This window comes from Symphalangus syndactylus, chromosome 3 (genome assembly GCF_028878055.3).
Source record: "Symphalangus syndactylus isolate Jambi chromosome 3, NHGRI_mSymSyn1-v2.1_pri, whole genome shotgun sequence".
Taxonomy (NCBI): Eukaryota; Metazoa; Chordata; class Mammalia; order Primates; family Hylobatidae; genus Symphalangus; species Symphalangus syndactylus.
In genome coordinates this window covers 16,042,445-16,065,630 of record NC_072425.2, presented here as the reverse complement: position 1 = coordinate 16,065,630, position 23,186 = coordinate 16,042,445, and the positions used below count along the sequence as shown (strand labels likewise).

General features: G+C 50.8%; 1 protein-coding gene across 6 annotated transcripts in view; it reads right to left on the bottom strand.

Annotated features, from left to right (window-relative positions):
* The window catches only part of ZER1 (zyg-11 related cell cycle regulator), a 41,290-nt gene that overhangs the window by 8,059 nt on the left and 10,045 nt on the right, over window positions 1-23,186 (bottom strand). For 3 of the 6 annotated variants that reach the window (XM_055270910.2, XM_055270911.2, XM_063635798.1), the window contains exons 2-13: window positions 15,877-16,128; window positions 14,259-14,409; window positions 13,614-14,050; window positions 13,119-13,295; window positions 11,860-11,974; window positions 11,569-11,715; window positions 11,066-11,239; window positions 3,678-3,893; window positions 2,946-2,987; window positions 2,681-2,800; window positions 1,918-2,033; window positions 1,071-1,259 (exon numbers count right to left, since the gene is read on the bottom strand). In XM_055270910.2, coding sequence (XP_055126885.1) covers window positions 1,071-1,259; window positions 1,918-2,033; window positions 2,681-2,800; window positions 2,946-2,987; window positions 3,678-3,893; window positions 11,066-11,239; window positions 11,569-11,715; window positions 11,860-11,974; window positions 13,119-13,295; window positions 13,614-14,050; window positions 14,259-14,409; window positions 15,877-16,034 — 2,042 coding nt within the window. In that variant the 5' untranslated portion in view covers window positions 16,035-16,128. The remainder of the gene's footprint in view (window positions 1-1,070; window positions 1,260-1,917; window positions 2,034-2,680; window positions 2,801-2,945; window positions 2,988-3,677; window positions 3,894-11,065; window positions 11,240-11,568; window positions 11,716-11,859; window positions 11,975-13,118; window positions 13,296-13,613; window positions 14,051-14,258; window positions 14,410-15,876; window positions 16,129-23,186) is intronic. The other 3 variants (XM_055270912.2, XM_055270913.2, XM_055270914.2) reach the window with 2 other exon arrangements.

The window sequence follows — 23,186 nt, the reverse complement described above, 5'->3', positions numbered from 1 at the left end:
TTTTTTTTTTTTTGAGATGGAGTCGGTCTGTTGCCCAGGCTGGAATGCAGTGGTGCCATCTCGGTTCACTGCAACCTCTGCCTCCTGGGTTCAAGCGATTCTCCTGCCTCAGCCTCCTGAGTAGCTGGGATTACAGGTATGTGCCACCACGCCAGGTTAATTTTTGTATTTTTAGTACAGACGGGGTTTCACCATGTTGGGCAGGCTGGTCTCGAACTCCTGACCTCGTGATCTGCCCGCCTCAGCTTCCTAAAGTGCTATGATTACAGGCGTGAACCACTGCACCCGGCCTGATTTTTTAAATTTTTAGTGAAGAGGAAGTCTCACTATGTTGCCTAAGCTGGTCTTGAAATCTTGGGCTCGGCTGGGTGTGGTGGCTCATGCCTGTAATCCCAGCACTTTGGGAGGAAGAGGTGGGTGGATCACGAGGTCAGGAGATCGAGACCATCCTGGCTAACACGGTGAAAACTCATCTCTACTAAAAATACAAAAAAAAATTAACCAGGCGTGGTGGCGGGCGCCTGTAGTCCCAGCTACTCGGAGGCTGAGGCAGGAAAATGGCGTGAACCCAGGGGGCGGAGCTTGCAGTGAGCAGAGACTGTGCCACTGCACTCCAGCCTGGGCGACAGAGCCAGACTCTGTCTCAAAAAATAAAAATAAAAAAAAGGAAATCTTGGGCTCAAGTGATCCTCCTGTCTCGGCTTCCCAAAGTGCTGGGATTATAGGCAAGAGCTATTGTGCCCGGCCCACCTGTATGGTTTTCTGTTGTGTGTCTATTTTCTCCCCACCCCTCCCCACAAATCAGTAGGTATCAGTGGTTTGCAAAGAGCAGGCTTTGGGTACATGCAGATGTTGGCATGTATGACAGATGCTCCAGGCTGCACGGATGAGATCGTGCCCTTATGTACGCTCTGTGCTGTGTGCGGCTACGTATCGGTGAGTGAAAGCAGAACCCTACGAAAGACCAGAAGAAAGGTGGGAGCTCTGAGCAGACCTTAAAGGTATGAGCATCCTGCCCAGCACTTACCCCATATTCCACACCGCATCCCCGCTCCCTGCCCTGCCCACACCTGTAATTGATGTTTCTCCGAGAGTTGATGTCCCAGCTCTGGATGGCAGCCCACATGCGTTCCTCCACCTCCTCACGCTGGGGCTCACAGACACCCCAGGCCTCGGGTCCATCAAACATGATGTGGGAGAGGACGCCGCAGGCATTGTAGGAAACCTCGATCCCATCGGCCTTGCTCTCCAACAGGTTGCTGCCAGGAGGAAGACAGAAAAATGGAGTCCCAATCCCCCAGTTTCTCTTCAGATACCAGCTGCAGGACCCCAACTTAAAACCAGAAGCAAGAGGTGCTACTTATTTCTTTATCCCATATTGTTTATATACCCAGACTACTTCTAAAGGGATTTGAGGTCATTTAAGATATAATTACAGGCTGGGTGCAGTGGCTTACGCCTGTAATCCCAGCACTTTGGGAGGCCGAGGCAGGCGGATCACGAGGTCAGGAGATCGAGACCATCCTGGCTAACATGGTGAAACCCCGTCTCTACTAAAAATACAAAAAAAAATTAGCTGGGCGTGGTGGCGGGCGCCTGTAGTCCCAGCTGCTCGGGAGGCTGAGGCAGGAGAATGGCATGAACCCGGGAGGCAGAGCTTGCAGTGAGCCTAGATTGCGCCACTGCACTTCAGCCTGGGTGACAGAGCAAGACTCCGTCTCAAAAAAAAAAAAAAAAAAAGATATGATTACAAAAGGACCACCTATGAAGGACTGAATGAATAAGAAACCACATTATCAAGGGAAAATGACATTTATAGCAAACCTAGGCTAAAAGCAGTTGTGCAACTGAGCAGAGACTAGAGCTCTGAGCATTCTGGCAGCCAAGGCAAAAAGGGAAAGGATTAAAAATACCAACCTGAAAACGCTGATGAACTGGGAAGTCATTAGTTGAGGCCGCAGCTCCTTCACTTCTGCCACATTCCCCAAAAGTCCTAGCATATTCCTATGCAGTTCCTGCTTCTCTGGGAATTCCTGGGAAAAGGAGAGCCAATGGGCCGCATCAATTAGTACTTAATGACTTAGTATCTGGTATTGTTACCCAAAAAGCTTCATGGGCATCTGGCCATGCCAACTAGACAAAGAGGGGGCATATATGCTGCCCTCCTACCCTCCAATGCTCCTAGGTCAGTGCTGGGTGCACACACTAAGGAATTAAAGGGGTGGGATTCCTTGCCACAAAGACAAAGGCTGATTAGAGATCGGACTTATGGGACAGACATGGTCCTGTTCACCAAAGCTCAAAATATTAGTTTAAGGGACCTTCCTAGAAATTAAAGCAGGAAAACAGAGCATGTGTTTAAGGATGAACAGACCCGCTGTCCAGCTCGCAGCGTAGTGGGCTCTGGCCAGCTGTGGGCAGGCTGAGAACGACGGCCGAGGAGACAGGGAGGGGCTTTCCCTTGGAGTGGGGACTCTCAGGAGGCCCCACCAGGCCATCTGGGTCTGGAGCTTCTGTCAGCAGCAAATCCTGGGTGGGTGGGCCTGAGTCTGTCCCCCCTGCCCTTCTCCGGGAAGCATGGGTGAGGGGTGCTGCGGATTTGGTTGGTGGGAAGCCCAGGGACAGAAGAGGGGCCATGTGGGCAGCTGAGGCAGCTGCTGCTGCAGGAGGTGGACACTACCTTCAGGCAGTCCAGGAAGAGCTTCATGCCGTTGAAATTGAGGAACATTTCGCAGTTGTCAGGAGTTTCATCTGTGATATTCCACAGGGCGCTCCAGGAGAACTCCATGACCTGGTCACACTGTGAGGGCAGGGCAGGGCTTAGCCAAGGCTCCTGGTACCCGGGGAGGGGGACCCCTGACAAAACATGGACCTCCCCCAGGGGCAGCCCAGGCCCCTTGCGGGGTGGGGAAAGGGCAGCGCGGCTTCGTGAAGACTTGACTTACTATCTTGTCCAGCAGCTTCTTCTGAATCAGCTTCAGCATGGTCTGCAGGCAGGGACAAGAGTCTGCTAGAGTGTTGGGGCTCAAGAACTCCCACCCCCACGAACCCAAGATGGAGGGGAGGCTCAGCAACGCCATGGCTAGTTCAGGAATCTTGACAAGATCAAGTCTCCATATATTTGGGGGAGGCTATTTGAAGGCATCCACTCCTCAGCCCCTTGGTATTGGCATCAGGAGGCCCGGGTGCCATTCCTGGCCCTCGGGTGACTCCCCTGTGACTTTGGGCACAGCCCTTCCCACTGGGGCTTGAGCTTCCCTAGCCATCAAATGAGACCAGAAGCTCTTGAGCTCCTTCGTCATTCTTTTCCTTCCTTTCACCAGTGATATTTATCATTTCCCCACTGGCCTCCAGGGCCCATGCCAAGAAGTGCTGGGGACACAATGATGGAAGGACAGCATGGCATCTTTCCCTATGGAGCTTATGAAAGCAGGATGAGCCCAGGGACTGGGAAAGGATGACAGCATGCTCTAGGTGGAAGAAATCTATGAGGCCATCAGCAACATTCAGCATTAAGAAATTCTTCGTTTGGTCTAGCCTAGATCCTTCATGCTTCAGCACACTCTCCCTCTCCAACTCCCAGCCCCAGGCCCTGCTCTGAGACTCTAGCTCAGGGTAGAGGGGTGGAGGAGAGGAGTGAGGCTGAGGAGGAAGGGGGCAGCGCCCCCCACACGTACCACGACAAAGCCCATCTTGCCCACGGCCTCCTTGTGGTCGTTGTCCACCTGGCAGACCAGGGCATTGCACAGGTGCACGGCGATCCGCTGGATGGACTCGTCCTGCCGCGTGGGGTTGAGGATGCTGAGCAGGAGCTCGTTGACCCGGCGGTACTGGAATTCCAGCTCCTCGGGGATGCTGAAGTTGCAGAGCGTCAGGCAGCAGTTCCGCTGCACCTGGGCCGGGACAGGACACAAGTGGGGCACATTCAGGGTCAGACTCAGGAGCAGGGCTCTAGGAACTCTCTAGAGGTATGAGATCATCCAGAGTTGTGGCAGTCCAGCCCGGTTTTCTGGAAGAGGAGGCTATACAAGTCTTCTTTAAAAAATGTTTTTTTAAAATGTGAAATATTCATACAGAAGAATGCATAAAACACAAATGTATAGTTTTATAAATAACATAAAGTGAACTCAACATAACCACCACCTGGGTCAAGAAACAGAACACTGTCAGCACCCAGAAGTCCCCACTGTCCCTTCCTGATCATAAGCCCCTTAGCCCTTCGACCCCCCCTAGAGAGAACCACTACAATATCCCGGCTTTTTTCTTTTTTTTTTTTGAGATGGAGTCTTACTCTGTCGCCCAGGCTGGAGTGCAGTGGACCCATCTCGGCTCACTGCAACCTCCACCTCCCTGGTTCAAACAATTCTCCTGCCTCAGCCTCCTGAGTAGCTGGGATTACAGGCATGCCACCATGCCCGGCTAATTTTTGTATTTTTAGTAGAGATGGGGTTTCCCCATGTTGGCCAGGCTGGTCTTGTACTCCTAGCCTCAAGTGATCTGCCTGCCTTGGCCTCCCAAAGTGTTGGGATTACAGGTGTGAGCCACTGTGCCCAGCCTCCTTTTATTTATTTATTTTTGAGACAGGGTCTTGCTCTGCTACTCAGGCTGGAGCACAGTGGCACCATCATGACTCACTGCAGCATCAATCTCTGGGGCTCAAGCGATCCTCTCTCCTCAGCATCCTGAGTAGCTGGTACTACAGCTGTGTGCCACCATGCGCAGCTAATATTTTGTTTTTTGTAGAGATGGTGTCTCACTATGTTGTCCAGGCTGGCCTCTACTTCCTGGGCTCAGGAGATCCTCCTACCTCAGCCTCTCAAGAGTTCTGGGATTCTAGGCATGAGCAAATGCACCCGGCCCCTACTTTCTTTAATTTTATTTATTGAGACAGGGTCTCACTCTGTCACCCAGGATGGAGTGTGGAGGCGCAATCTCGGCTCACTGCAATCTCCCCCTCCCGGGCTCAAGTGATCCTCCCACCTCAGCTTCCCTAGTAGCTGGGATTACAGGTGCCTCCAATGGCCCCTGCTTTTTTTTTTTTTTTTTTTTTTGAGATGGAGTCTCACTCTGTCGCCCAGGCTGGAGTGCAGTGGCGTGATCTTGGCTCACTGCAACCCCTGCCTGCGGCGTTCAAGCAATTTTCTACCTCAGCCTCCTGAGTAGCTAGGATTACAGGCACCTGCCACCATGCCTCGCTAATTTTTTGTATTTTTAGTAGAGATGGGGTTTCACCATCTTGGCCAAGATGGTCTTGAACTTCTGACCTCGTGATCCACCCACCTCGGCCTCTCAAAGTGCTGGGATTACAGGCATGAGCCACTGTGCCCAGCATTTTGTTTTGAGACGGAGTCTCGCTCTGTTGCCAGGCTGGAGTGCAGTGGTGCAATCTTGGATCTTGGCTCACTGCAACCTCCGCCTCGCAGGTCCAAGCGATTCTCCTGCCTCAGCCTCCCAAATATCCCAAATAGCTGGGATTATAGGCGCGCACTACCATGCCCAGCTAATTTTTTTGTATTTTTAGTAGAGACAGGGTTTTACCATGTTGGCCACGATGGTCTTGATCTCATGATCCACCAGTCTCAGACTCCCAAAGTGCTGGGATTACAGATGTGAGCCACCGTGCAGGGCCTTTTTTTTTTTTTTTTTTTTTTTTTTAGATGGAGTTTCACTCTTGTTGCCAAGGCTAGAATGCAATGGCGCGATCTCAGCTCACTGCAACCTCTGCCTCCCAGGTTCAAGTGATTCTTCTGCCTCAGCCTCCCAAGTAGCTGGGATTACAGGCTCCCGCCACCATGCCCGCCTAATTTTTGTATTTTTAGTATGAGACGGGGTTTCATCATGTTGGCCAGGCTGGTCTGGAACTCCTGACCTCAGGTGATCCACCTGCCTCAGCCTCCCAAACTGTTGGGATTACAGGCGTGAGCCACCATGCCTGGCTGGCCTCTGCTTTTTATAGAGATATTCTATAGGTTTGCAAGATTAACTGTTGTTATATGTAGCTGAAATGCATTCACTTTTCATTACAGTATAGTATTCCATCGCGACACCTCAATCAATGTATTCATCCATTCTACTGCTGATGGATGTCTGGGTGACTCTAAGAGTTGGCTACTGTGAGCCATGTATTATACCTGCATCCTGGTGACCATAAGCACGGGTTTCTTTAGGGCACATATGCCAGGTATGACTTCTGGGTCACAAGATGTGCATGTCTTCAACCTTTGTAGGTAACACTAGACTGTTTTCCGCAGTGGCTTTAGCAGTTTACACTCCTACCAGCAGTGTAGGAGCTCTCCAGTTGCTCTACATCCTCAGTTTTTTTTGTACTGTCTTCAGGTTTATTTGCTTGTTGATTTGTTTGGGGTTTTTTTTTTTGAGACAGTGTCTCATTCTGTTGCCCAGGCTGGACCATAGCTTACTGCAGCCTCAAAATCCTGGGCTCAAGCAATCCTCCTGCTTCAGCCTCCTGAGTAGCTGGGACTACAGGTGCACATCACCACACCTGGCCAATTAAAAAAAAATTTTTTTTTGAGATGGAGTCTCATTTACTCTATCACCCAGGCTGGAGTGCAGTGGCATGATCCTGGCTCACTGCAACCACCTTCCAGTGCAAGCAATTCTCCCGTCTCAGGCTCCCAAGTAGCTGGTATTACAGGCACCCGCCATCATGCCTGGCTAATTTTTGTATTTTAGTAGAGACAAGGTTTCACCATGTTGGCCAGGCTGGTCTCGAACTCCTGACCTCAGATGATCCACCCGCCTCAGCCTCCCAAAGTGCTGGGATTACAGGTGTGAGCCACCTTGCCTGGCCCTATTTATTTATTTTTAAGACGGGGTCTCTCTGTTGCCCAGCCTGGAGTACAGTGGTGCCATCATAGCTCACTGAAGCCTCGAACTCCTGGGCTCACGAAATTTTTCACACCTCAGCTTCCAAGGTGGCTGGGATTTCTGGGCATGTGCCATCACACCCGGCCTTTTTTTTAGTTTAAATTTTATTTTATTTATTTTTTGAGACAGATCCTCACTCTGTCACCCAGGCTGGAGTGCACTGGCACGATCTTGGTTCACTGCAACCTCCACCTTCTGGGTTCAAGCAATCCTCCTGCCTCAGCCTCCCTAGTAGCTGGGATTACAGGCATGCACCACCACACCTGGCTAATTTTTGTATTTTTGGTAGAGATGGGGTTTCGCCATGTTGGGCAGGATGGTCCAGAACTCCTTACCTCAAGTGATCCATCTGCCTCAGCCTCCAAAAGTGTGAGGATTACAGGCATGAGCCACTGCGCCCGGCCTTTTTCAAAAAAATTTTACAAGTGAGGATATATGTATATCTTTTTCCTCTAAGAACAGTTCTAATTGCAGAATGGCTAGGTCAAAAGATAGATGCATTTAGAATTTTGGCAGGTTCTGCTGGTTGCCCTCCACAAAGGTTGCACGACTCATCCCTCACCAGTAGACAGGGTGCGAGGGTGCTCTTGCCTACCTTTGCAACATTGGGTATCACCAAGCTCTTGAGATGAAATGTGACTTCCTCTTATTTTGATTTCCATTTCTGTGACAGATTTATTAATTCATTTGGGAGTCTCCAACTAGTCTTCTTTTTCTCTCTTCTTTTCCTTTTTTTTTTTTTTTTTTTTTTTAAGACAGGGTCTCCTCTGTTGCCCAGGCTAGAGTGCAGTGGTAGAATCATAGTTCACTGACTGCAGCCTCCACTTCCCAGGCTCAAGCAATCATCCCATCTCGGCCTCCGAGTAGCTGGGGCTACAGAAGCATACCACTACATCCAGCTAATTAAAAAACAAATTTTTTTTTTTTTTTGAGACAGAGTTTCACTCTCGTCACCCAGGCTGGAGTGCAATGGTACCATCTCGGCTCACTGCAACCTCTGCCTCCTGGGTTCAAGAGATTCTCCTGCCTCAGCCTCCTGAGCAGCTGGGATTACAGATGCCCACCAGCACACTCAGCTAATTTTTGTATTTTAAGTAGAGACTGGGTTTCACCATGTTGGCCAGGCTGGTCTTGAATTCCTGACCTCAGGTGATCCACCCACCTTGGCCTCCCAAAGTGCTGGGATTATAGGCATGAGCCACTGTGCCGGCCTAAAAAATTTTTTTGTAGAGAAGGGGCAGGTGAGCAGGTCACTTGAGGCTAGGAGGAGTTCCAGACCAGCCTGGCCAACATGGCAAAATCTTGTCTCTATTAAAAATACAAAAATTAGCCAGGCGTGGTGGCGTGCTCCCGTAGTCCCAGCTACTCAGGACGCTGAGGCAGGAGAATCGCTTGAACCTGGGAAGGAGAGGTTGTAGTGAGCCAAGATCACACCACTACACTCCAGCCTGGGCAACAGAGACTCTGTCTCAAAAAAAAAAGAAAAGAAAAAATACACACACACACATACTGCCCCTGAAATTCTACAACTCTACTTACAGAAATGTATTATAAGGATAACTAATTAAGTATAATTAACAAAGCATTGCTTGAGAGAGCAAAAGATGAAACAGCAACCTAAATTATTCGGCCTGAGGGCTGTTTCACATACTGGGCAGAGCCTTGACGTTGGCCACTCCCTCCAAGCTCCAGCAGAGTCCTCCACACAGTGGCCTCTCCCTGGATGAGGACACTGAACATATGCTGGTGTCAACAGTTATGAAAGTGAACCTTAACACCAGCTGCATCTAGAGGAGGAGAGGTGAGATTGTGAGTGGCTTTCGCTCTATTTAATACATTCCTGTATCACTTGAATTTTTTCATCTTTTAAGCATTAGGTATCTTTTTTTGGTTTTTGGTTTTGTTTTGACACAGAGTCTTGCTTGGTCACCCAGACTGGAGTGCAGTGGCACGATCTCAGCTCACTGAAATCTCCACCTCCTGGGTTTAAGCAATTCTCCTGCCTTAGCCTCCGGAGTAGCTGGGACTATAGGCACCCGCCAGTATGCCCCGCTAATTTTTGTAGTTTTAGTAGAGATAGGGTTTTACCATGTTGGCCAGGCTGGTCTGGAACTCCTGATCTTAAGTGATCTGCCTTCCTCGGCCCTCCAAAGTGCTGAGATTACAGGTGAGGGCCACCACACCTGGCTTAAGCATTAGATATCTTTTGTAATCAGAAAAGAAACATTATTAAACAATTTTTGGGCCTAGTGCAATGGCTCATGCTTATAATCCCAGCACTTTGGGAAACCAAGGCAGGAGGATCACTTGAGCTAGGGGATAGCAAGGGCAACATAGCGAGACCCCATCACCACACACACACACACACACACACACACACACAAATACAAATTAGCTGGGTGTGGGCTGGGCACGGTGGCTCACGCCTATAATCCCAGCACTTTGGGAGGCCGAGGCAGGCAGATCATGAGGTCAGGAGATTGAGACCATCCTGGCTAACACAGTGAAACCCCGTCTCCACGAGAAATACAAAAACTTAGCGTGGCAGGGTGGCGGGAGCCTGTAGTCCCAGCTACTCGGGAGGCTGAGACAGAATAGCGTGAACCTGGGAGGTGGAGCTTGCAGTGAGCCAAGATCATGCCACTGCACTCCAGCCTGAGAGACAGAGCGAGACTCTGTCTCCAAAAAAAAAAAAAAAAAAATTAGTTGGGTGTGGTGGTACATGCCTTGTTGTCCCAGCTACTGGGGAGGCTGAGGCGGGAGGCTTGCTTGAGCCTGAGAAGTGGAGGCCACAGTGAGCTGTGGTCATGCCGCTGTACTCCAGCCTTGGCAACAAAGTGAGACCCTGTGTTTTTGTTTTTCTTTGTGACAGAGTCTCGCTCTGTCACCCAGGCTGGAGTGCAGTGGCTCGATCTCGGCTCACTGCAACCTCTGCCTCCCAGGTTCCAGCGATTCTCCTGTCTCAGCCTCCCAAGTAGCTGGGACTACAGGCGCCCGCCACCATGCCCAGCTAATTTGTGTATTTTTAGTAGAGACAGGGTTTCACCATGTTGGCCAGGCTGGTCTCGAACTCCTGACCTCAGGTGATCTGCCTGCCTCGGCCTCCCAAAGTGCTGGGATTACAGGTGTGAGCCACCGTGGCCAGCTAATTTTTGTATTTTTTAGTAGAGATGGGGTTTCGCCATGTTGGCCAGCCTGGTCTTGAACTCATGACCTCATGATCTGCCTGCCTCAGCCTCCCAAAGTGCTGGGATTACAGGCGTGAGCCACCGCACCCAGCCTGAGACCCTGTCTTAATTAAAAAAAAAATATATTGTAGCTGAGCGTGGTGGCTCACGCCTGTAATCCCAGCACTTTCCCGGGAGGCTGAGGCAGGTAGATCACCTGAGGTCAGGAGTTCGAGACCAGCCTGACCAATATGGTAAAATCCCATCTTTACTAAAAATACAAAATTAGCTGGGCGTGGTGGCGCATGCCTGTAATCCCAGCTACTCGGGAGGCTGAGGCAGGAGAATCACTTGAACACGGGAGGTGGAAGTTGCAGTGAGCCGAGATTGTGCCACTGCACTCCAGCCTGGGCAATAAGAGTGAAACTCCGTCTCGAAAAAGAAAAAAAATGTTGGCTGATAAGGGAGATGTTCACGTTCATGTGACAACACAGTTGAAGTAAAAATCCACCGTATACAAACAGTACACAGTTTGTGTATCCCATTTACAAAATACATGTGCATAGGCTAAAATCCACAATTGACATCCCATGTTAATGGTGCCTGTCTCTGGGTAGTGGGTTTATGGGTGATTTTTATTTTCTGTGTATCTGTAATTATAACTTTTCTATAATAAAAGCTTTTATTACTTTTATATTAAAAGCAGCTGTTGGTAAGAAATCCCCCAGCATAGTGTATGGGCAGAAGGGCTGAGGAGACAGCACAGGCAGGGAGAAGGGCAGGGTCCCTGGGCCCCCACCTCCACATGGGGCAGGAAGGAGGAGGATGGAGGGCAGCCAGGGATGATGGACTGTGGGAAGGGCCAGGTCCCAAGAGTCAGGGAGTGCTGCCGTGGGAAAGGGAGCTGGGACAGATGCAGCCCAGAGCCGGGGGAGCCCTAGCGGGACGCAAGAAGCAGGAAAGGGGTGGCTGGGTCACAGCATGCAGGGCCGTGGCGGGTGGGGGCTCACCGTCACCTCCTGGTAGGATTCCATGCCATTCAGCACCACCTGGATAACCTGCCGGCGCAGCTTCACACTCTGCTCTGAGCGGTACTCGGAATTTGTTAGGTAGAAGAGGGCGGCGCTGCCTGTCACTTGAATGTTCCTGTCGTATTTGTGGCACTTGAGGGCCGTGATGACCAGCTGTATGAAGACAAGGGGGACCTGGGCTGGCAAGTGCAGGGAGAGGCCTGGGTTCTGCAAGGGGCTGGAACAGGCTCTCTGGGGCAAGGGTTAGCCTGGTTTTGCTCTCTAAAGGCAGAAGTGGGGCCTGGGGAGCAGACACCAGGGTGGGGACCGAACAAGGCCAGTGCTGAAGCAAGTCAAGTGCTGTGAGGCCCAGGCTGGGGTTCGGGTCCTGGGGCCCTGGGGACAGGGTGCGGAACAGGGGCTGTGGGGACACGGCTCAGCCAAGCCCGGCACCCTCCAGGTGGGGAGGGACAGGAGGCCAAGGCCCCAGGCTTGGAACTGACCTTCAGGGCCCGCAGCAGCTGGTTGCAGCGCTCGATGCGGGCAATGTCAAAGAGCAAGTTGATGGCCCGTGAGGTGATCTCGGGCCGGTGCTCCGTGTAGGCCTCAATGGCATTCAGCACCTGCTCTTCGTTTTTGTCACCACTTACCTGCGGGTGGGACATGCTCAGAACAACCCAGAAGAGGCCAAGGGCTAGGATGCCAGATCCCAGCTCAGTCTCCAGCCCCAGAATCCAGCTCCTTCTCTCTCCCAAAGCTCCCTGGCCCAGCCCCATCCCACTTCCGCCGCTCACTTTGTAGGCCGGAATGTGCGTGAGGCGGCACAGAGAGTTCTCGAAGAGCCCGAGGAACTGCAGCGGCCTCTTCAGAGCCCGGAAAGGTATGATGCTGCTCTTGGAAGGCTCAATGCTGGGGAAGGAGGGTGACGATGTCAGTGGCTTGAGACCCAGGCCTGAGCTGGGCCTCCCCACTGCGGGGGTGAGGCATTTCCTTGCTTTGTCTTCTAGGCCCTCCAACCTCATCCCCTGCTCCTTTTGTTTTTAATGGTAGGGGACATGGCACCACCTCCTGATGGAAGCGTGGCAAAGCCACATAGTAGGGGAACACGTAGGATGGGCAATGAAACCATCTTTAGAAACCACCTGCCATTCTAGTAAGGACATGGCACCTTTAGGTCTCACCAACAATCACAAAGGGATAAGCTCAACTGAATACCATTAAAGCAGGCTGGGACCAGGGCTTATGGGTGGCCAGTTATAGCTGGTAGGGTTTGGTCAAACTTCTCAACCAACCAACCCAGGAACCGACCTATGTCCAGCAATACTCCATAGGTGGCAGACACTGCCAGCCTCGCCTCTTCCCCCCATGGCACTGTGCTCTGGTCAGGCTGAGCGTTGGGTAGTTCCCCTGTCGCTCCTCATGCTCTCTCACCTACTGGCCTTTGCAGGTGCTGTTCCCTCTGCTAGAACACCCTTCCTCTGGCAAAGGCAGAATGAGCTTTCAGGAAGGCCAGGATGCATCCCTCCTCCTCCTTCCTTCCTGATCCTCAGGCCACGCCGGGGCCCTGGATTGCCCCTACCATAGCTCTTGTAATGACTTGACTGTCCCCACCAGCTCACACAGACTCCGAGAGGGCAGGACCTGATTTGTTTCTTTATCTCTAGCACCCAGCACAGCACTTGGCAGAGGGGTACTTGGCAAATACTTTTTTTTTTTTTTTTTGAGACAAAGTCCCACTCTGTTGCCCAGGCTGGAGTGCAGTGGCACGATCCAGCTCACTGCAGGCTCCGCCTCCTGGGTTCAAGCAATTCTCATACCTTAGCCTCCCAAGTAGCTGGGACTACAGGTGTCTGCCACCATGTCCAGCTAATTTTTGTATTTTTAGTAGAAATGGGGTTTCACCATGTTGGCCAGGCTGGTCTCTAACTCCTGGCCTCAAGTGATCCAACCATCTTGACTTCCCAGAGTGCTGGGATTACAGGCGTGAGCCACTGCACCAGCCTAAATGCCTGTTGAATGACACCCTACCAGTAGCCATGGAGGGTGGCCCCACCTGGTCTGCCCCGCTTCCTCTTCCATCTTGGAGATGCTGCAGTTCTCTAGGATCATGTGGCCAGAGATGTCCAGGGACATTAGGTTCCCCAGCTTCTGCACAAAGAGGCTCAGAACCTCCCGAGTCAGCTTGAACTTGTAGTAGCTGGAGAGGCGGTCTCGGGAGATGTCCAGGTGTCTGAAGATTGGGGTAGGGGGTGCAGGTCAGGAGCTGGGTGGGTACAGGGTGGGGCTGCCTTACAGACCCCGGCTCCTTTAATCTCTAGCAGGGGAGGGCCCATTCCTGCCACGACTTCTCCAGGGCATTCTGGGAAGAAACCCCGAACAGCCCCAATCCAGCTGAAACACTGGGTTTAAGGAATGGGGCTGTGTCTTCATCTCCACCCTCTGCCTAGCCAAGGGCTCCTGAACCCTGAGGGCGTGACAACACCCACCTCTACTCCTCCCCACCTGCCCCCCAACTCCCACCCTGGTGAGCTCTGGGCCAGGAGCTCACCGCAGCTTGTGCAGCTGCACAATGACCCGGATGTGGTCGTCAGACAGGTCCATGTTGTAGAGGACGAGGGACACCAGGCTGTCTTTCCACTGGATGAGGAAGGCGGCGTCGCTCGTCTGAATGCCTGAGAGGTCCAAGGCAGCCAGGGAGTTGAGCGGCCGCAGCAGGGACTCCACGGGGACCCAATCAAGCATGCGGCCCAAGTTGAGAAAGCGGAGGCGGCTGAAGCCCTCGAAGGTGAAATCCTTAACCAGCACCTGGCAGGTGGGGTTGACGAGGTACTCATCTTCACAGCCCCCTGGGTTCTCCTCCTCATAGAAAATGTTTGTACAGCCGAAGAGGCTCAAGGACACCAGGGTGTGGCTGAAGCTCCTCAGTGTCTGCAGGCTCTTGGCGGACAGCTTCTCGCAGTTAGTCAGGTACAGCTCCACCAGGTCCTGGGAGTGAGCACAGTTCCATCACCATCACCACCCCTGCCCCTTCCCCCCGCCCCAGGCCTTGCCCTGGGCTACAGGTGGGTTGGAAAGGGGGATGTACACAGTCACAGCGCACACTGGCTGGGCTGGGGATGGCTAGACTGGAGGCGAGCAGCCTGGCCCCTGCTTGGTGTGAGCCCTCCTGGCGCTGTGGCGGGACAGGTCTCACCTGCTTGCGGATGGCCTCCAGGTCCTGGTCCTGCACCAGGTCCTCGCGGAGGTGGATCCGCGTGAGGCGGGTGCTGCGGGGGTCCGAGAAGAGGCTGAAGAAGCTCTCGTGTGGCTCGAAGTTACAGGCAGCGTTCACCAGCTCCACATACCTGGGAGAGAAGAAAGCCTGGCTCAGGGGAGGGCCACAGGGACTCTCATCCTTGCTTCAAAGCCAAGCCCTCCTCCCCCTGAAGCTTTCTTGGATCACCCCAAGTAGCAACCTCCTTCTCCTAAGAGTATTTGGTCATATCCTGACTAAACTACCAGTAAGATTAAGGGTACCCAGGAACCAGGAATCTAAAGGCAGCTCTCTGGGAGACCTTCTAGGTGATGCAGGCGCCATCTCTCCCCAATGCACATGCCTGTCACACAGCCTCCAGGCACGCACACTGCAGGGGCAGCACCCCACTGGCATGGCCACTCTCGTCACCTTCTTTAAGCCCCTCCTGCGACCCTTTTAAACAGGCAAACTAAGCCAAGTAGTTCAGAGTTCCCAGCTGGGTACAGGACAAGCCCTTAATTAAGCCCTGTTGAGACATCAGCTCATGCAAGAATCCTGGTCCACTGGGAAATGTTTTGGATTCAAACGCTTTAAACTCTAAATCTTGGCTTGGCTGCTTCCTAACTGGGCAACTTCACACAAGTAAATGAACTTTCCCAGACCTCAGTTTCTTCATCTGTAAAGTGGATATAACGCTGGCCTGCAAAGTGTCCAACCTAGCACCTGACCCACAGTAAATGCTCAGGACGTTATTACACGTCCACCTCTGTCCTCAGGCCCACACAGACTTCTAGTTTCCTATGTAGCTGTCTAATAATTTCCCTTCTGGGAATCTATTTTTTTCTTTTTCTTTTCTTTTCTTTCTTTTTTTTTTTTGGTAGAGACAAGGTCTCGCTATGTCACCCAGGCTGATCTTGAATTTCTGGTCTCAAGTGATCCTCCTGTCTTGGCTTCCCAAAATGCTGGAATTACAGGTGTGAGCCACCATGCCCGGCCACCATCTGGGCCTCTAGATTGAACTCCCAGCATTCAGTGACTGCATAGCATACTTCTAGGAGCCCCTAGGAGTGGGGAGGCCCTCGGAGGGCCATTCAGATTTTCTGGATGATTCACTCCCTGGTCATGGATCCATTATTCTGGCACTGGCATGTGCATGCATATGTGGCCATGCTCACTGAATTCACAAGCACAGGTGTGTGCATGTGAATGTACATACACATGTGGGGCAACACTTAATTCCTTCATTTATATGCAGATTTTGACACAATCACATCTCTAAATGCACACATGCAGTTTCACACTCAGAAATAACCTGTGCTGCATAAGCTTACATGTGTACACACACCCATGCCTTCACGTGCACACCCCTCCACACACACACCAACACACATATACACCTTTACGGTTATGGATACACCACTATTCTCTTGCACCCATGAACATCCATGTGCACACACACACACCCTCACACATTCATCTCCGTAACTACTCCCCACGTAGTGCACACACGGTCCCAATCTCTCTATACACATTCATGGGAAGACCCCTGCCCCTCCTCAGCCCTGGGTCTGCTCACTCATTGACGAGCCGGTCACAGATCTCGCTGGGCAAGAAGATGTCCGGATGTAGCCGCAGGGTCTCCTTGTCCAGCAGGTAGCCCAGGGTGCCATCCAGGTTGCGCAAGCAGAAGTCAGTACAGAGGGCCATCAGCGACTCGGGAGTGTCGGACGCCATGCTGGGGGCAGGCAGGTGGGCCACTCCAGGACAAGGGTCCCCAGGGGCAACAGTGATTCCTGAACACTCACAGGATCATTGGCAGAGCCACTGCCTGGGGAGTGGACAAGACGCCAAATGAGCCACACACAAGGGCTAGAACTATCAGTGGCCCCATGTCCACGCTCTGAGTAGGGAAACTGAGACCACACTCCAATTAGCAGCTTAGCAGGGCCAGGCCCAGGTCTCCTGACTCCTTCTTTCACCCGCCTCTGCTGTGCCACTATCTATGCACAATTTGACCTGCAAAGAACATGGAGCCTTGTCCAAGCACTTATTTGCCTGTGGGCAGACGTGTGTGCTGGGGACCCAGTGCTTGGGTGGGGATAATAGGGATTTTCACTCTTCTGCTTCTCACAGTCTGAACAGCTACACTGGGGTGTTCCATGCTGTGCAGTACTCCTAACCTGTATACAGCTATGATTGATTGAGCACTTAGGCTGTGCCAGGGCTTAATAGACATATAGACATGATATCACTGAATCTCATGGTGTCTGATTAAAAATGAAGGCTCCTCACAAGAGCAATGAAAACATATGTCCATATAGAAACTCAGACGTGGCCAAGCATGGTGGCTCACACCTGTAATCCCAGAATTTTGGGAGGCCGAGGTGGGCGGATCACAAGGTCAGGAGATGGAGACCATCCTGGCTAACACAGTGAAACCCCGTCTCTACTAAAAATACAGAAATAGCCAGGCATGGTGGCGGGCGCCTGTAGTCCCAGCTACTCGGGAGGCTGAGGCAGAATAGTGTGAACCCGAGGCGGAGTGCGGTGAGCCGAGACCGTGCCGCTCCACTCCAGCCTGGGCGACAGAGTGAGACTCCGTCTCAAAAAAAGAAACTCAGATGTGACCATTCATAGGAATGTTATTTGTAAGAGCCAAAAAGTGGAAACAACCCAAATGTCCTTCAGCTGATGAACGGATCAACGAAATGTTACATATTCACACAGTGGAATATTATTCAGTCATAAAAAGTAGTGATCCATGCTATAATGTTGGACCTTGAAAACATTATGTTGAGTGAAAGAAATCAGTTTTAAAAAAAAGTCACATACTGTATGATTCCTCTGATGGAAAGGTCCAGTGACAATAGGCAAATCTATAGAGACAGAAGTAGGTTTGTGGTTGGGAAATAGGAGCGTAACTGCCAGTGGGTGTGGAGTTTCTTTTTGGGGTGATGAAAATGGTCTAAAATTGACAGTGGTCATGGGTGCACTCTATGAATATACTAAAAATCATGGAATTATATACTTTATATGGGTGAATTGTGTGACATGTGAATTATATCTCAGTAAAACTGTTAATTAAAAAAGTGAAGCCTCCTACTAGCTTCATGACTTTAGCACAGCTAAAGATTTCCTAACTAGGACTCAAGAGGTGCTAACCAGGAGGTAGAAAATTATAAACTTATCTACACTGAAGCAAAGAAACTTCTGTTCATGCAGCCACAAAAATTAACTTGAGATAGATGATAGATATAAATGTGAAAGTTAAAACAATAAGGTTTCTAGAAGAAAACACAGGAGTATATCTTTATGACTTTAGGCAGTGATTTCACATGAAGAGAAGGAAATTGATAAATCGGCCTCAAAATTAAAAACTCTGTTCATCAGAAGATACCACACAGAGCCTGGGTGCAGTGGCTCACGCCTGTAATCCCAGCACTTTGAGAGCCAGAGGTGGGCAAATTGCTTGAGCCCAGGAGTTCAAGACCAGCCTGGGCAACATGGCGAAACCCTGTCTCTACAAAAAATACAAAAAAAAATTAGCTGGGCATGGTGGCATGTGCCTGTAGTCCCAGCTACGTGGGAGGCTGAGGTGGGAGGATCACCTGAGCCCAAGAGGTTGAGGCTGCAGTGAGCTGTGATTACACCAGTGTGCTCTAGCCTGGGCGACAAAGCCAGACCCTGTCTCAAAAAAAAAAAAAAAAAAAAAAAAAAAAAAGAGCAAAAGATTTGAACAGGCATTTCATAAAGGAAGACAGTGAAACACACAATAAACATGTGAAAAGCACTCAGCTTCTTTACTATTAGGGAAATGCACAGTAAAATCACAATGAGATGCCATTTTCCACACGCCCACTGGCTCAACTGAACACAACAACAGCAACAACAACATGGGCAATACCTGGCATTGGGGAAGACAGAGAACAGTGGGAATCTCCCACAGGGCTGGTGGCAGGGCAAATTGGTGTGAACTGGGAATATACTGGGAACAGTGTTTAATACTATTCACTATTTACTAAAGCTGAACATACATACGTTCAACATTTAGCAATTTGACTCCTAGGTATATACGCAACAGAAATGCATAAGTAAATGTGCACCAAAAGATCTACACTAGAATTCTCGCAGCAGCACTATTTGTAATGGCCAACACCAGAAAAGAACCTATATGTCCACTAGAATTGGAATGGATAATTATGGTATATTCATCTACTAAATACTGCATGGCAATGAGAAGGCACAAACTCCTGTTAACAGCTCGGATAATGCTTACAATGTTTTATTTTTTTTAACTTTTGGTTTAGTTTTTTTTTTTTTTTTGAGATAGAGGCTTGCTCTGTTGCTCAGGCTGGAGTGCAGTGGCATGATCTCGGCTCACTGCAACCTCCGCCTCCTGGGTTCAAGCGATTCTCCTGCCTCAGCCTCCCGAATACCTGGGATTACAAGCATGTGCCATCACGCCGGGCTAATTTTTGTATTTTTTTCTTTTAGTAGAGACAGCATTACCCATGTTGGCCAGGCTGGTCTCGAACTCCTGACCTCAGGTGATCTGCTTGCCTCGGCCTCCCAAAGTGCTGGGATTACAGGTGTGGGCCACTGTGCCTGGCCTTAATTTTTAATTTTTGAGACAGAATCTCATTACCTGGGCTGGAGTGCAGTGGTGTGATCTTGGCTCACTGCACCCTCTATTTCCCAGGCTCAAGCGATCCTCCCACCTTAGCCTCCTGAGTACCTGAGACTACAGGCATGCATCACCAATTTTTCTGTTTTGTTTTTTTTTTTTGTAGAGACAAGATCTTGCTATGTTGTCCAGGCTGGTCTCAAACTCTTGTGCTCAAGCAATCTGCTTACCCCAGCCTCCCAAAGTGCTGGGATTACAGGCATGAGCCACTGCGCCTGGCCAACTCTTACTGTGTCTAATGAGAGGAGTCAGACACAAAAGGATCTATACTGTGTCACTCCACTAAGTTCAAAAGCAGGGGAATCTCATCTGTGGTGGGAGAAGTGAGGACTGTGGTTACCTGGGGAGGTGATTGGAAGGGAGTTTCTGGGTGCTGAGGAGCTTCTAGTCTCCTTGATCAGAGTACTGGGTATCCAGGCTTGTTCACTGTGTGAATCTTCACTGACCTGTGTATCATGATGTATGTACTATTTCAAGTGAATTTTTTTTTTTTTTTTTTTGAGACTGAGTCTTGCTCTGTCACCAGGCTGGAGTGCAGTGGCGCAATCTCGGCTCACTGCAACCTCTGCCTCCCGGGTTCAAGTCATTCTCCTGCCTCAGCCTCCCAAGTAGCTGGGATTACAGGCATGGGCCACTGCGCCCAGCCAGTGAATATTGGTTTTTTTTGATACAGAGTCTAACCCTGTCATCTAGGCTGGGGTGCAGTGGCACGATCTCAGCTCACTGCAACCTCCGCCTCTCGGGTTCAAGCGGTTCTCCTGCCTCAGCCTCTGGAGTAGCTGGGATTACAGATGCCTGCCACCACACCCAGCTAATTTTTTTTTTTTTTTATATTTTTGGTAGAGATGGGGTTTCATCATGTTGGTCAGGCTGGTCTCGAACTCCCTACCTCAGGTGATCTGCCCACCTTTGCCTCCCAAAGTGCTGGGATTATAGACGTGAGCCACTGCACCTGGCCTGAATATTGTAATTGAATAGAAAGTTAAGAAAATGGCGGCCGGGTGTGGTGGCTCACGCCTGTAATCCCAGCACTTTGGGAGGCCAAGGAGGGCAGATCAGGAGGTCAGGAAATGGAGACCATCCTGGCTAACACGGTGAAACCCCGTCTCTACTAAAAAATACAACAAAATGGCCAGGCACGGTGGCTCATGCCTGTAATCCCAGCCCTTTGGGAGGCCAAGGCGGGCGGATCACGAGGTCAGGAGATCGAGACCATCCTGGCTAACATGGTGAAAATCCGTCTCTACTAAAAATACAAAAAAATTAGCTGGGCGTGGTGGCGGGCACCTGTAGTCCCAGCTACTTGGGAGGCTGAGGCAGGAGAATGGCGTGAACCTGGGAGGCAGAGCTTGCAGTGAGCCAAGATCGTGCCACTGCACTCCAGCCTGGGTGACAGAGTGAGACTCCGTTTCAAAAACAAAACAAAAATTAGCCGGGCGTGGTGGCAGGCGCCTGTAGTCCCAGCTACTAGGGAGGCTGAGGCAGGAGAATGGCGTGAACCCAGGAGGCGGAGCTTGCAGTGAGCCAAGATGGCACCACTGCACTCCAGTCTGGGCAACACAGTGAGGCTCCGTCTCAAAAAAAAAAAAAAAAATTATTCAGACTCTATATTCAGATTTTGTGCATCTTTCCTTATGTATGTATTTTTTTGTTTGTTTGGTTGGTTGGTTGTTTTTTTCCGAGACAGAGTCTCATACTGTTGCCCAGGCTGGAGTGTGGTGGTATGATCACGGCTCACTGCAACCTTGACCTCCCGGGCTCAAGCGATCCTCCCACCTCAGCCTGTTGAGTAGCTGGGACCACAGGCATGTGCCACCACGCCCAGTAAATTTTTTCATTTTTAGTAAAGACAGGGTCTTTCTGTGTTGCCCAGATTGGTCTAAAACTCCTGGGCTCAAGCAATCCTCCCATCTTGGCCTCCCAAAATGCTGGGACTGCAGGTGTGAGCCACTGTGCCTGGTCTCTCATGTATGTTATACTTCATAAAAGTTTTTTTTTTTTTTTTTTGAGACGGAGTCTCATTCTGTCACCCAGGCTGGAGTGCAGTGGGGCGATCTCAGCTCACCACAACCTCTGCCTCCCAGGTTCAAGTGATTCTCCTGCCCCAGCCTCCCGAGTAGCTGGGACTACAGGTGTGTGCCACCATGCCCGGCTAATATTTTGTATTTTTGGTAGAGATGGGGTTTAACCGTGTTAGCCAGGATGGTCTCGATCTCCTGACCTTGTGATCCGCCCGCCTCGGCCTCCCAAAGTGCTGGGATTACAGGCATGAGCCACTGCACCCAGCCCCAAAAGTTTTTTTTTAAGTGCAGGCTCTGTGGTCAGACAGATCTATGTTTTGACCCAGTTGTACAATTCACTGTAAAATTACTTAACCTCTCCATTGAGGCCAACATGGTGAAACCCTGTCTCTACCAAAATACAAAAAAATTAGCTGGGTGTTGTGGTGCACACCTGTAATCCCAGCTACTCAAGAGGCTGAGGGAGGAGAATCACTTGAACCTGGGAGGCGGAGGTTGCAGCGAGCCAAGATTGCGCCACTGCATTCCAGCCTGGCGACACAGCGAGACTCTGTTTAAAAAAAAAAAAAAAGTTACTTAACCTCTCCAGACCTCAGTTTCCTCATCTGGAAAATGAGGATAATAGGCCAGGCACGCCGGCAGGGTGCGGTGGCTCACGCTTGTAATCCCAGCACTTTGGGAGGCCAAGGTGGGCGGATCACAAGGTCAGGAGATCGAGACCACGGTGAAACCCCGTCTCTACTAAAAATACAAAAAATTAGCCGGGCGTGGTGGCGGGCGCCTGTAGTCCCAGTCACTTGGAGAGGCTGAGGCAGGAGAATGGCGTGAACCCGGGAGGCGGAGCTTGCAGTGAGCCGAGATTGCGCCACTGCACTCCAGCCTGGGCGACAGAGCGAGACTCCGTCTCAAAAAAAAAAAAAAAAAAAAAAAAGGCCGGGAGCAGTGGCTCACACCTGTAATCCCAGCACTTTGGGAGGCCGAGGCAGGTGGATCATGAGGTCAGGAGATCAAGACCATCCTGCCTAACACAGTGAAACCCCATCTCTACTAAAAATACAAAAAATTAGCCGGGTGTGGTGGTGGGCACCTATAATCCCAGCTACTCCAGAGGCTGAGGCAGGAGAATGGTGTGAACCTGGAGGTGGAGCTTGCAGTGAGCCGAGATCACACCACTGCACTCCAGCCTGGGCGACAGAGCAAGACTCTGTCTCAAAAAAAAAAAAAAAAAGGTGGGGGGGATAATAATCTCTACTTCGCAGGGCTGTGGTAGTAAATGAGATAATGTTGGGAAAATGCTTAGTCCCAGCCCAACAGACTAAGTACACAACATAGTGGTTATTTTTATTTATTTATTTATTTTTTTTAATTTAATTTTTTTTTTTGAGACGGAGTCTCGCTCTCTCACCCAGGCTGGAGTGCAGTGGCGCGATCTCGGCTCACTGCAAGCTCCGCCTCCCGGGTTCACGCCATTCTCCTGCCTCAGCCTCTCCGAGTAGCTGGGACTACAGGCGCCCGCCACCACGCCCGGCTAATTTTTTGTATTTTTAGTAGAGACAGGGTTTCACCGTGGTCTCGATCTCCTGACCTCATGATCCGCCCGCCTCGGCCTCCCAAAGTGCTGGGATTACAAGCGTGAGCCACCGCGCCCGGCCTAACATAGTGGTTATGACCCCACCTTTTTTTTTTTTTTTCAGTCTTGCTCTGTCACCCAGGCTGGAGTGCAGTGGCACCATCTTGGCTCACTGCAACCTCTGCTTTCCAGGTTCAAGTTATTCTCCTGCCTCAGCTTCCTGAGTACCTGGGACTACAGGTGCCTGCTCCTACACCCGGCTAATTTTTGTATTTTTAGTAGAGACGGGGTTTTGCTATGTAGCCAGGCTGGTCTCAAACTCCTGAGCTCAGGTGATCCACCCGCCTCGGCCTCCCAAGATGGTGGAATTACAGGCATGAGCCACCGTGTCCAGCTCTATGACCCCATCTTTTTTTTTTTTTTTGAGACAGAGTCTCGCTCTTTCGCCCAGGCTGGAGTGCAGTGGTGCGATCTCGGCTCACTGCAAGCTCTGCCTCCCAGGTTCACGCCATTCTCCTGCCTCAGCCTCCCAAGTAGCTGGGACTACAGGCGCCTGCCAACACGCTTGGCTAATTTTTTGTATTTTCAGTAGAGACGGGGTTTCACCATGT